Source organism: Malurus melanocephalus, unplaced genomic scaffold, assembly GCF_030028575.1.
Source record: "Malurus melanocephalus ecotype Western Australia unplaced genomic scaffold, MMel_1.1 scaffold_80, whole genome shotgun sequence".
In the NCBI taxonomy this organism is placed as follows: domain Eukaryota; kingdom Metazoa; phylum Chordata; class Aves; order Passeriformes; family Maluridae; genus Malurus; species Malurus melanocephalus.
Window position 1 is genome coordinate 941,420 of NW_026623312.1, and position 14,129 is coordinate 955,548.

Genomic DNA, 14,129 nt, shown 5'->3' on the forward strand with positions numbered 1-14,129 from the left:
GTATTRGTGATCTTTAAACAACACTTAAATCCTTCAACACAGCTCATGAACAGAGTTCAAATACGCCARCAAATACCCTGCCTTTTCTAATCTACAGAATGTAAATGAGAATCTTCTTGTTTCCTTACTCTGGGACTACAACACTTGCAGTATGATAATTTGCAGATATGAGATCTAACTTTTTTTTTTTTTTAAGAAGAGTTAAATTTGGAATGTACAAACGGTTGGAGCACTTCAAATCAGTGGTCTATGCTGGCTACTGAACAACTTAGGCAATGTAAACATCTATATCCCTTTACTCCCCTTGCACTTGGATGCTTCTCCCCATGCTATCTCTATTTTTACTTGAATGAAAATGGAAAGCAAAGATTGCTCAGATAGAAGGCTTCTTATGGTTGAGCAAAGAGCAAAATTTAAGACGTGGAGTCTGAATCCATTCAGTTGCAAATTGAAGTAGCAAGGTCCAACTAGCTGGCTTAGAGTCAAAACAATCCTGAGTACCAAATCTGGGAAAAAAAAARTCAAAAGAAAATAGTGGAAGTACTGAGACCTAACTTGACAGGACCACTGTGTGCAGGAGCTGCTAAGAGCAGCAGCTGCACTCAGGAGCCAAAAGAGCTGAGAAAATCATGGTGAAAATRAAGCACAGGAAGAGAGGCAGGCACAGGCTTGAGAGGAAGCTGGAAAGAGTGTTGTGACACACAGTAAGATGGAGAATTCCAACAGCAAGCTGCTACTCAGAGAGAGCTTAGGCATTGTGTAAGAATGGTCAAATCCTCGATAGCTGCCATGCTAGGAGGAAAACAACTTAATCCTTCTAGGAATATTTTTCTTATTGTATATGCCATTACAAAACCAGCAGGCTAAAGTGACTTCTGAGAGGCAACACAAAAGCCCAAATTATCAAATTCAATTGTCATGCGTGTTACCCCTTGCAAACAACAAGTTTTGACTAATATGATAAAATACTGTCCTTGATGTCTCAGATGGAGGAAAATACAGGAAACAGCAGGTGAAATATCTACTTTTATCCACTAGMAGGAGGAAATTCTTTTCTATTTCTGAAGATGGTGCTGATTAATGGCATTAAGTTATTCATCATTTTGATGTGGGGTAAAAAGGACAAAATAAAAGACAAAGATCAAGAAGMAATCAGAACTACTGGTGGAAGATTCTGCAGCTCTAATAATAGTAAAATACCATTGAAATAGCAGTGATGAGCAGAAATGTTGAGAAAAAGTCAAAAGAATAAAGGAGGTGAGATATCACTCACATCTAAATACAATTTTCTGAAGGAAATTATTGAAGTGTTCCAGATGGACTTAGAACACATCTGTGTATGATGTAAGAAACTGCATTAAACACATTTAATCAGGTCATACAGACWGCAAATATTATGCCAACTGCRTTACCTATACATCATTCACAAAAATCACCCTGGTGTTTGTTTTACAAAGAATAGCCTGTTTGGCAGAGTATTTATTTTTTCTTATGATTACATCAAAACAGAAGGGGGAAAAAAACCCTGCTCTACAATCCTTACAGGTCTTGTAGTCAAATCCTGTACATACAGATAKAATCATCTGTGCCTAGAAAGGGTTCCTGCATGTAAATGGAAAAACAGCCACATACACTCAGCAAAATAAAGTTTCTCCTTCATGAGTAGGGAACCCCTTCACCACTGCCCTGTGGCAGAGCTTGTGAGGYATGAAGACTAGAGCAGAATTGTTATTTCTCACACTCAAGGAGGGGCATACATTAGAAGATGGCAGGTCTGGAGTATATAAACAGAAACACATTATTCCCCTTAATTAAATTGTAGGCCCCATTACTACAGGATGTTGTGAACGATAAATGGGTTCTAAAAGAGATTAGATGAACTCACAGAGAATAAAATGTCTGTCACAGAACATTAAACACAACTGTCAGGCTACAGCTGGGTCACAGAATATTTAATTGCTCTCTGCTGAAAGGTGGGGTGATGTGCCTGAGAAAGGATCGCTCCATACACAGCCAGGCTGCTGCAAGACAGTTCTTCCTTCCTCTAGCTGGAGACTGGGCTTGACAGACCCCTACTCTGGCCCAAGAGTAAAGTTCTTTATCCATTCTTCCTTCTTCCACTGAGGCAGGTCCGCAACTACTGTCTTATTTTTARCATTTTGTCTTGGCTCAAAAAACTATCCTGTAACTCTTTCTAAAAGAGTTACAGCAACACCTGTAAGTTGAGAGGTTCATTATATATTGCACTAACATTTAAGAAATTTTGGACTGCTTCAGATCAACCCAGTAAATTGGGAGCAATTGGTTCTGAGGAACCAAGTCACCACAAACTAGTAATTCTGTGATACTAAGGATTTTCTTAAATCTCAGCAGCAAACTTTGTAAGAAACCTCAGCTGCACRTGATGGCTTCAGAAGCAAGGTGAGAAGGTTCAGATTGGACATTTAACAAATTCTTCACTGTGAAGGAAGGATGGTGAGACACKGGCACAGGTTGCCCAGAGAAGTTGTGGATGCCCCCTCCCCAAAGTGTCCAAGGTCAGACAGGATGTGACCTGAGCAACCTGGRATAATGAAAGGWGTTCCTGCCATAGCAGGGGGTTGGAACTGGATGATCTTTAAGGTCCCTTCCAATCCAAACCATTCCAGTGTTGTCTATGTTTGCAGATAATTTGCTCCAGTACACATGATTAAAAGGAGTTCTACAATGTGATTTAAAAAAAAAATCATTCAGCACAACAAACCCACGTTATTCTTTCAGTCTTGTGCCAAATGCAATGAACCATCTTTCAAGTTTACTCACTGAAATTGCAAATATTTATGTTAGTTACTCTGCTGGTCTGTGTTCATGGCTTGAGTGTGTGAAATACAGCAAAGGCCTTGTTCAGATTTTTCTTATGGGTGGAAGTATTCTCAAACAGACAAGCTCAAGATTTCATTCATGAGGTCCCAAATAATGCCTAAACCTTACTGTTTGAAACCTAAATATCCATTTGTAAAAAAGCCCATCTAATTTAATTACAAACTCACCCAAAACAGAAACCTTCTTTTCAAGTTATCTTCTCTACTTAAGAAAACAAACATAATTTTCATATGAAATTGAGCCTCCCAAAAATCTCATTTTGTTTGTTTAGTTTGGTGTTTGGATTTTTTGGTTTTTTGAAATTCAATTTTTTTTAGTACAGCTAGAAATCTTTGCCTTCAGAAACAGATGCCTGCAAAAGTGAGAAGACAACTGATTTCTATGAACATCATAAGAACAGTGCTCTAATTGCAGAGGAATGCAATTTTTAGACTAATCTGCTTTAAACTAATGTTAATAAAGTGCTAACAAATCAGACTTTTTATTTTTGTATCAACAATGACTTTATTAAGCATAATACAGGTTTTGGTCAGCACAGAAATTGCATTCCCACCTTTTATCCCCCCTCTTTTTTCTTGTGATTTACAGTTTTGGGCATGAAAGCCTAAGGCAACTACATTTTATGTAGTCTTAGAACCAGAGAATCAATGAATGGCTTGGTCTGGAAAGAACTTTAAAGATCATCTGCTTTCAATCCCCTGCCACAGGCAAAGGCACCTTCCACAAGGCGAGGCTGCTCAGGACCTTAAACCATAGACAGCACAGACACAACAAATATTTTAGCTGCACATAGTAACTCTTTCTCTACCTGAAGTGAACAAAAAGAGGCAGGCATGCATGTTCTGAAATACCCTGCCATACCCGGATGTATAAAATACAGAAGAAGCACTGGAATGGAATGGTGGAATCACCATCCCTGGAAGTATTAAAAAAGTGAGGGGTCTGGCACTTAGTGATATTGCTTAGTGTACAGGGTGGTGCTCAGCAGAAGGTTGGACTTGATGGTCTCAGAGGTTTTTCCCAATCTTAATGATTTTACGATTCCAAGACCCAGTATGATTTTTGGAATCTGGTATTTTTGGTAATGAATTGTACTGTTATTCTGAGGGTGATCTTATGCAGACAAAACCCTGAACTATTTTACAGTAAAGCACTTTTCATGTATGTTAAAACACACAGACTCTGATTGAAGAGAGCCCGCAAGTGAATCCAAGTTTCCTCAAGTTGCATTGACAATTTGGACAACTCTTCCAACAGGTTTGGCTCCGATGAGAGAATCTTAAGATGCAACTGAAAATGAAAACAAGCAGTGAGTGAAACTAATAATAAGATAGTAAAAAATTCAGAAGATTCCTTTGTTCAATTCCCATACTTTGCTTTCAGGAGATGTCCAAGTAAGGAAAGGACTCTTTTCCTCCAGTTCATTCCCTCCATCTACTGCTAACTCTCTTGCTAGTCTTCATAAGGTATTTTACATGTACTAGATGGGATAAGGCAGCAAAATGTCTTAAACAGCCCATATCTTTGATAGATCATCTTCTGGCTATCCTGCTGAATCTACCCTAATCACACACTTCCCTAGAGGGAACTTTTCCCACTTTCTGACCTGCATCACAAATTCCTGTTTAAGCTAGAAAGGCTAGACAGATGCCCTGAGGTCAATCAGGATTATTATTTTAATTAACYGTGTTGCATACATCAGGAAGAACGATGCCAGCACACTCCACAGCAATACAGATGGATCATGTGTCTTTATGTAAAAAGCGTCAAGCTTGTTAAAACAGAAGGAAGAGAAACCTTCTGATCTTGTAGCAATTACTACCACATAATGGATGGAATAGTTATTTTCCAGACTACAATTTAAATCTAAGAAGTCTTGACATTCGGCTTTGGTCTGAAATACAGTAGGTTCACTTTGGATATTAAGAAGAAATTCTTTACTGTGAGGGTGGCAAGGCACTGGAACRGGTTACGCAGAGAAGCTGTGGATGCCCAGCAATTACATCTGCTGAATGTGTGCAACAACACTTCCCAAGTAAACTGTTAACTTCTTTCATATAGTTCTAAAAATGGAACAAATCTTAAGMACATGTACATCAGAAAGGTTTCAGCCTTCTGCAGAGCCCATTCCTCCCTAAGAGTAACTGCTCCTGTGCTTCATCACAGTATCTTTCTAACTCACATACACTCTGGGATCATTTCATTAGCTCTGTCATACTCAACAGGTAACACATGAAAGGCAGCCCACTGTCATGGAAAGCAGGTCAGGCTTGCAATGTCTGGTGATAAATCCAACAAAATGCCTGATTTCCTTCCTAACCACTGTGCATTAAATTCTTTRCTTACTTAGTTTAACAACTAACAACCACTAAGAAGTTAGGCATGTTACAAAAAAAAAATAGGAACAATTCTAAGCAAGGAATACTAAAACAAAACCTGGACCTCTTCACAACACCTTTTGTTTTGCAARTTTTTCTTGACTGTGAACAAATTAGCTGCCACATCATCCAATACATTCAGCTACACATTTTAAAACCATTCTCAACCAAAATCAACTAAGATAAYTCGAGCAGACAATTTAAACCTTTATACTGAGCAACCACAATTCTATATAGGACTAACATAAAATTTTGTAAGAGAATTGTTACCTTTAAAAATAGTGCCAGATATGCCTGAGCAAGTTCAAAGTTGTACTTCTTGTTCAGCATCATCTCAATCATTCTCAGAAAGCTCAGCATCACCTCCATCGAGCCACCACCTTCAGGGGCCAAACTCCGTAGCTCTATCTCAATATTTGATGGCCCCAAGCTTTTCAGCAAGTCAAGTGGAGCTTTATCTGTGTTAAAACATTGAGAATCCATTACCAGTAACATCTGCAGAATAGAATCCCACAGATCCTTCTTAAGACAGGCTTATTCCAAAATTCATAAGCAATGAATACAAATTTCAAGCTTTTACTGTTTGCTTACTTTTTTGTTTCCAACAAGATGTCTTCCAGTCTACAATTTACTGTCCCACCACACACTACAAGTACAGATGCACTTTATTTGTAAGTTTCCTTGAAAAACACAAGTAACATCTCCATATTCACTTCACTTCTTTTCCCGTTTTCTTTTAACCTAAATTTTTTACTAACCATGTAACACTATAATTTCACATCACCTGGCAGAAAGAATGTACATACTTGAGATTTCGAGCTGTTACTGTGAATACACTCTGAAAGAGAGCACTGCCTTTACTAGGCACCTTTGCTCTCACTGACATTAAGTGAAACTAGAAATCTTGCAGTGCATCTGACGTAATTATTACTTTTGTTAAGTGAATTCTTTGTGCTTTGCYTGGAAACCGGAGGGTGTTGGGGGAAAATCTTTTCCATAATAGAAATACATTCAATTTACAAACTTTCCTCCTCCTCGCAAGTGTTCCTTCTCAGGATTTCTACACTTCTACCTGATGACCTATGAGGATTCCATCCATTTGCTTTAAAATGAAGCAGCAAAAATATGTTTGGTTGAACATGCGTCTGATAGTTAAAACCTACTAAAAATGTATTGTGATGAAGATTTCTTTTGTTAAGAAGTTACTAAGAACACCAACTTCATGGTAACTAATGGTATCAGAAACTGGCTAATATTCCTTAGGTGGTATAAATCAGTATTTGATTACTATAAAAATCATTAGCTAGTTTTAAATATAAACGTGATTTCAACAGTACTAAACAGATACATTGAACACCCTTTTTTATGACATTAAACAAACCAAGTGTGGAACATATTGTGAAGCTGATAACCTAAAACATGGCTGCAGCTCAATCTGTGTTCCACAGTCATGACTGTCAAGTGTGAAACCCCACTTCCATCCCAAGAGTAAACCACCATGGCTTCTAGCATGGTTCTGCTAGAAGTGGTTCAGCCACCTTTGGAAGRGAGGGCTGTAACCCCTCAAGAACAGAGCCATGTTCCACATCAGCAGGTTCCCCAGCCAGGATCACCAGGCTCCCTGGATCGTGGCTGTGGCACAGACCCTGGAGCACACCTGTCTTARGGCAGAGGTGGCCTGAGGCAGGTCCACATGTCCACTACCACAGTGCATCAGAGGCACTTACCCCCTGGTAGAGCCAGCCTCCAGATGCTTCGCAAGGTTTTTAAACACTCACCTCTTCTCTAGGTGGCTATGAAGCAGTTTAATACAATAGTGTCAATTGAAATACTAAAAATACACTGTAAGAACATGCCTCAGTTGTGACTGATCAAGAAGTTTGGGACACAAAATGTTTTAAGAGGACTTGAGCAAGCTGGTCATCTCAAAAGAGTTTAAGCAGAATAATTCCCAACAGAACTGCTTTGTGGACAAGCTACTGTCCATTTACACTTCCAGCTCAGCTACATTAAAAATCATTTCCAAAAAACTGACTTTCACTGATCCTGTAGCAGCACAAAACAAACATGAAAAATAGCTGGCACGTTCCACAGGTCATTCAAATGATTGAATTTTAAAATGAACTCGATGTTCCAAGAAATCCAACACCTTAACATTTAGAATTTATTTCTTCTTAAGCTTTAAATTACACGGCAATGAATTAACACTGGAAGTTTGCTGAATGTCTGGTGAAGTAGCCCTTGAGAGGGGAACTTGCTAGGCACATTATGTTTTTCGTGTTCCAGTGATTCACCAGACTATTCCCTACCAAATCAATCCCTTCCTTCCACCCTTTCCCTACAAATGACACACAGCACCTTTTCTGTGTGAGATCATCAGTTTTTAAAAAAGACTCATGATCTTAGGAACATAACCTTCTTCCTTCATAAGGGTTTTTGGCAGAATTGGGTTCCAATTGGGTACAAGCTGCAGTACCAATGGATCTTTGATCTTAACTGGTTATCTGGGTATCAGATCACTCTCTCTTTGCTACTGTACTATGCATGTTTTTTTCCTTGCAACTGTTACAATTCCGATATATGAAATCATATCCATATAAAAATAAAAGCATCATCAACATTTTTAGAGAAATACTTTGTTAGCTTACATTCGTTGGTGCTCAGGGCTTCTTCAAGATGAATGCAGAAATCAGATTTCTGTGCCAGTACTCCAAGGTTTACTACCTTTGACTAGACCACAAAAACAGAACAGTATTTACATGAATATGCAAACAAATTTTTACAACTCAAATAGATTACTTTCCTAATGACAGAATAAGACTCCAAGAAATAAAGCAAYAATGTAGTGAGTAAAAACTAGTGCTTTAAAGTCTGGAGATTTAATTCAGCAGTAAAAGGCATTTAAAATTTCTTTAGAACACACTACATAAACACAATTGCACTGATTTTTGTTTTTACCTGTGCATCATTTTCCTCCTCTGGCGGAATGTATCGGGGTATAAGACCAGGAAGTGTTGGGATGAAGAAAGGCGCTGACTTTGGAACTTTTGGTGGCTCTCTTGGTTTATTTTTTTTCTGTTAGTTAGATATTTGAATTAAAATCATTATCATCATAGTAAGAACCCATGGAAATATTTTTGTCAAGAGTTTTATTTTTAAAATACTAAGAAAACTCTTAAAGACTAACTGAAAAGCAAATATACAGGTAAAATATTTTACCACTAATTATGAAGCAACTATTCAGCAGATAAACAGCCCCTCTCCCAAATACCAGGAATTGTGAAAAGCACCATATAGACTTCTACTGACAAATATTGAAAAATTTGTCAAAAGCAGGATCAAGTTTTGAGAATAGGCAATGCATTTCATAGAAATAGGGCAGATATATCTGGATGTATGGTATTTTTTGCACAGTTTCAGTACCTTGATAATATTGAGGTTGAGGAGATTTTTCCACCTTGATTCAGGTAGCAAAGAAAGGGTCACCAGCTGCTCTCCCAGTTGTGCAGGTGAGACATATTCTATCATTTCATCATATGGCTCTTCATCTCCTGACGCATCCACATCTTGCAGAAACAGATATCTTTGATGAACACTGATACTCTACAYTCATTTTTTAAAAAATCAAGCCCAACACTTTTGCTTTGCAATTTTTGAATAACAAAGGCGTAATAGTTATAGACATAGATGTAACATAACATAGAGCCAAAAAGCTACACAAACAATCTGTATTAGCCTTATAAAATATTAAATTTAAATTACAAAAAAAATTATAGCTAAGATGCAGAACCGAATAACCAYAATTTTATAGACTAATAAGATTTGTCCACTTTGGCTGAGATTATAAAAGAGCAATTTGTAGAATTCTTTAAGAAAGAACAATGGACTACTGTTAAAATGTTATTAACTGTATAAATATCTACACAGTAATTTTAGTTCTAAGTCATAAAGTTRTAAAATCCTTGCATTTAAATCCTTGCACAATATTCACTACTGCGTCACAACGTTTTCACAGGCTGAAGTGGCAGATAAAAATGAAGACAATCTCAACATTAARGTACAACATCCCATAATAAGTCAAAATGTCACTCAGCAGATTTTCTCTAGATCTCTGGCATGGTCTTGGCCAAACATCCCTCCCTTCTTTTTGTAAAATATTACTTGGCTAAAACAATGAATTGAATAGAAAAGCCTGAAACCACAAAGGAATGTAACCCATTAAGAGCCCTTAGTATCTAAACAGGAACTTTACATTTGCTGAAGACAGGGGGTAGATTAAAGCATTCAGMCAGAATCAGCATAAAAACATTCAAAGTGTTGGGATGAATTCCCATCTCCCTAATTCAAGTATGTAAAACAAGTCTGTGCTTGCCAAAGCAGCCATCATAAAGGATGTTCTAATGGCCAATATCGAGGTGTGCTTTTCCTCCAGATGGAAATGAAAATACAGGCACTCCAAACTCGGGCAGACAAGATCTCCATCTAGAGGACTTCTGAAGCACAATCACTCCTATTAATTTTGCAAAAAATTCCACTTAGGTCTTTCTTTCACTGAGCACAGACACATGGCATGGCAGGTCAGCTGAACCCAATTCTCTTGCCAACAAGACAACAGCAGTGAATCTATGGTACACAAGCAGGGAAACAAACTGCAAGGGGAAACTAAAAAATGCTTTTTTCATCTGAGGATTACCTTGCATGGGGCAGGTGCTGGGGAGTGCCACCAAAGAAGGCTCATAATCGGCAGGAAGCGGCCGTAATGACACAAGAGAATACAAAGCACGGTTTGACCTGAAGAAATGACAAACATCTTCAGATGAATTCAGGGAACAAGTACTTCAGAAATAATTGGTACCGGAGTCTAATATTGCTACATTATGGCAATTCTCCAGGCCCTACTCATGATTAGTTTTTCTCATCTACCAGATAAGCAGGAAATGACATGCGGCAACAGACTCACCTGAATGTCTGAAATATGTTATGCTCAATAATAATTGCCAAGAACACAACAACAATGGGCTGCAGGACCTCAGTGCTCTTGAAGTGAGAGGCCCAGAACTCACTTGAAGGGTGACCTCACCAGCGCCCAGTACWGGGGCAATAATTGCCCTGGTCCTGCTGGCCAAAACATATTTCCACGTGCCAGCGCTCTACCACCCTCACAATCAACCATTTCTTTCCACTGTCTAATCTAAATCTATCTTCTTTCCATTTGAAGCTATTCCCCCTTGTCCAAAGCTCCTCCCCAGCTCTTCTGGAGCCCCTTTGGGCACTGGAAGGGGCTTCTAAGATCTCCCCAGAGCCTTCTCTAAGATGAACATTATGCACAACACATTATGCAAACATAAATGGCTCATCCTGCTTTCACAGAATTTTAGGACAATACTCTTTAGCAAATTTTCTTCAGGTTTAAAACATGCACACAAGTAATTCTGGTGAATTGGTTTTTTTGTCAATATGAACTACAGCTAGGTAAGAACATCTGTCACTATTCACAAGGAAGCACTTTTAAACACAWGGAAGGCCTGACAATTGCACAGTCCTCAGGCAAAACTGCAACAAACACAAATAACCTGAAATAATCTGTCAATTGAAAGGGAAAAAAACCCAAACCACTTCTAACAGTGTGTTAGTTCAGTACCAGACCTGAACAGTCACTGGCTTAAAAGCTTTATCGGGAGGAAATTGAATTAAACATATTTTACCTCTGTACTCATTTACCAACAGAAAACAGAAATAATCACCACTTTCAAATACTGCTCAAAAGTCTCAGAGACAACGGAAATACAAGAAAAGCACTTCTGAAAGAAACACTATTTGGACAAAGACATTTCAAACGGGCTGAAAAAAKGTAGTCTAAGAAAAGCTTGAGGAATTCCTAAGACTAAGAAACATTTAGGAAAAAAGAGGCCATTTAAGTATCAGAACAGATACTCTAACTGCAGAAATTTTGTGATTTATGAACCAGAAGAATTCAGAACATTTGGATTAATTAGAACCAGAAAACACAAAATACTGGAGATGATACTTCACAGGGCAATTCTCTATTTGCAAAAAAGGTGATGAAAAGAACTCTTTCCCATCCTCTTTCTCTAACTTTTTCCCCAAATCTTGTGCAGGAACAGATGTATTATACTCACCACAAATAAATTCCAAGATCATCCACATGTGCTGAAGCCAGAAAATCTCCCGTAGGGGACATAGTGAGGCTCACAGCTGCAGAGTCTACCAAAAAACTATCTATGAGGCTATGGAGAAAAAACACAACAGAGAAATTATCAGCAAGATAAACTTGTTTATCTACACATACCTGAATTACAGCTGAATGCAACCAGGCCACTGGAAGTATGGCCACAAGCCAGGATAGTAGAAGCATTCAAATATTTTATATAAATGTTGCAAGTGAACCGCACTRTGCAACAAACCACTTATCTCTACAAAATTGTCTAAAAACAGATGAAGACACCTTTTTAGATACCACAGTCTGAGGAATGTGTGAAGAACCATTCAGCTGGTTATGCCTAACACTGACCTCCTCAGTGGCCATAAATTCTGTGCTTCCAGTCAGCCCCAGCTGCTCTGACTGACAATTCCCTTTCTGAGCACAYTTCACATACACCTGGACCTGATGTTTCCAAACCAAAGTATGAACTGTAAAATGCAAACTTTCATCATCTGCAACAGTTTGGGCATCTTCAGCCTGATAAACCATTCCTTGATAATTTTTTTTCATGATTGTAGGAAATTGAAGAAATAAGAAAAAAACCAGTTAAAATAGTCATTATGTRACTATTGCAACAATGAGAAACTCAAGTTCTGGATGATGCACTTCCTAGCAGACTTCCACTCAAGACCAAGGTCACAGCATTGCTTGTCACTTGGTGAAACATAAATTTCAGTTACCTCAAATTTTAAGTTGAATTTGACAACTAGTTCACCAAGAGAAACAAAAAAAAAAGAGCGGGAATACTTTGTTCCTKTTTACAGCTCTGCAGCCCCATCCTGTTCGCTAACCAGAGCAAAAATATTGATGCAACAAAGCAGTTTAAAATTTAGAATCTTGTGGGCATGTGTTTTCTTAGATACTGAGCACTCCTGTRATAATGTGACAAAAATAAAAGCGTTTTTTTTCCCCCTGAACTGAATATTTTATTCCCTCTAGATGTTCCTAGACACGTTGCAAATATTCAGGTAAGGGAAAAATCATTCATCCCTTTCAACATAAAATACATAAACACTAAACCTATAAACCCCAAACTTGTATCATACATTTTGCACACAGTGCACAATGACTAGAAAAATTTACCTTARAAACTTTTCCTTAGTTTCAAATCCATCCTTTTATCATAATTCTTATCTGYAGCTGAGAAATTCTGTTCAATAAATCAACCACAAAGAACTCCAAAACAAATTTAACAAKAAATTAAGTTTTTCTACTTACTGAACTTAACTCCTTATTAAAATTACAGACTTGGGGGAAGGAGGGATCAATCTGCTACAGGAAATAAGACATGCTKGTAATTTTAACAAAAAAAGCTACATGAATCCTGCCTGGGGAAGCATACCTTTATGCTTCCTGCCTAACTCCAAAACTGAGACAATGGAAAGTATAAAACTCCTGAGCTCATATTTAGTAAGTCTCTTATGCTATTCTGTCTCAAGTGCTCCATCCAAGCTATGACCAGTCAGCTCATGTCCCTCACTCTTTAATTTGTCTAAGCTGTAAGAAAACCAGAAAACTCTGCATAATGCCAGGGCTCCTGCTTATAATTTTCTTTTCACGAATCTGCAATTTTTCCCCAGTTTTTGAAAGCTCTATATTAAAAACACACACTAGGAAGACTTACACTACGTAAGGATTGTTAAGCACCACTCCCAAGTAAAAACAAATGTCCAGCTGATAGCTATCAGACCATTTATTAAAGTCAGTTGGTAATTTTCATCATGTAGGTTTCTAGAAAGATGTTTTCCATCTTTCTATAAGAATAGTTTCAAAGCTGAGGCTTTAGAACACACAGTTCATGAGATGTTTTTTCTATTWATGAGCCACAGAGGTAAAGCAAGCATCAGGCCTTTTATTAAAAGCTGTTCCTCCTTGTCAACATATCCCTCTGCCTATAGTTACGGGAAAACCTTGCCCCTATTTACTGAAAAAATAATTCAACCTAACTACATTTAAGACAAGGGCATCTTATGTACCYGCCTTAATTTCAGTTTGACCCAAATTTCAGACACAAGAGATAAAATATTTAGTTTTGTTAGGTGCAAAAAAAGAACYACTCCCAGACTGCTTTTAAAAAACACTATGAACGGATTCTTACCGCAAAGTGTTTTGTTATTAAAGAAATGAAAGAATTRACTGGTTAATAATTGATGCTGCAGTTTTTTATAGGTATATTACTCTGGGAGRGAGAGAGTGTTGGACAGATGAGGAGCTGAGTGCTAATTTCCTTCCCATCTATACTGGAAAGAAGACACTTAACATCCCTCCTGTCCTATTTTAGACTAGTGTCACTCATCATGCAAAAGCMGGCCAAGTGTTTGCTGAGATGCAAAGGACTTTTGTTAGGAAAATGAGAACTTTTAGAGTATACAAAATTATTTACCAAACCACATCAACAATCAACCCAAATGAAACCTTTCAGTTCCAGGCACAACCACCAGAGCTGCACACTACACAACATTACCTTAAATCAATGGGAAAAAAAAKCATCTGATGTGCTGTTGAAAGAATGCACTGGCAGAACGCAAAGTTATTTTTCAACTTGTTTTTCCTAGGCTCCTGAACTTCTTGTGTGTACTTGCCTAYTTCTCCCAGAATAAAGTTTGGCTGAGAAGACTACTCACAGTGGATCATGCAAGTGTATTTTTGGCAGTTGTAAGCACAAA

At 37.9% G+C, this 14,129-nt stretch overlaps 1 protein-coding gene across 1 annotated transcript in view; it reads right to left on the reverse strand.

Moving 5' to 3' along the window:
- Positions 1-3,340: 3,340 nt before the first annotated feature.
- The window catches only part of WDR36 (WD repeat domain 36), a 29,981-nt gene continuing 19,192 nt past the window's right edge, over positions 3,341-14,129 (reverse strand). The window contains exons 17-23 of the mRNA XM_057367515.1: positions 11,381-11,488; positions 9,934-10,031; positions 8,664-8,806; positions 8,199-8,315; positions 7,889-7,970; positions 5,511-5,698; positions 3,341-4,152 (exon numbers count right to left, since the gene is read on the reverse strand). Of these exons, the coding sequence (XP_057223498.1) occupies positions 4,003-4,152; positions 5,511-5,698; positions 7,889-7,970; positions 8,199-8,315; positions 8,664-8,806; positions 9,934-10,031; positions 11,381-11,488 (886 nt within the window). The 3' untranslated portion in view covers positions 3,341-4,002. The remainder of the gene's footprint in view (positions 4,153-5,510; positions 5,699-7,888; positions 7,971-8,198; positions 8,316-8,663; positions 8,807-9,933; positions 10,032-11,380; positions 11,489-14,129) is intronic.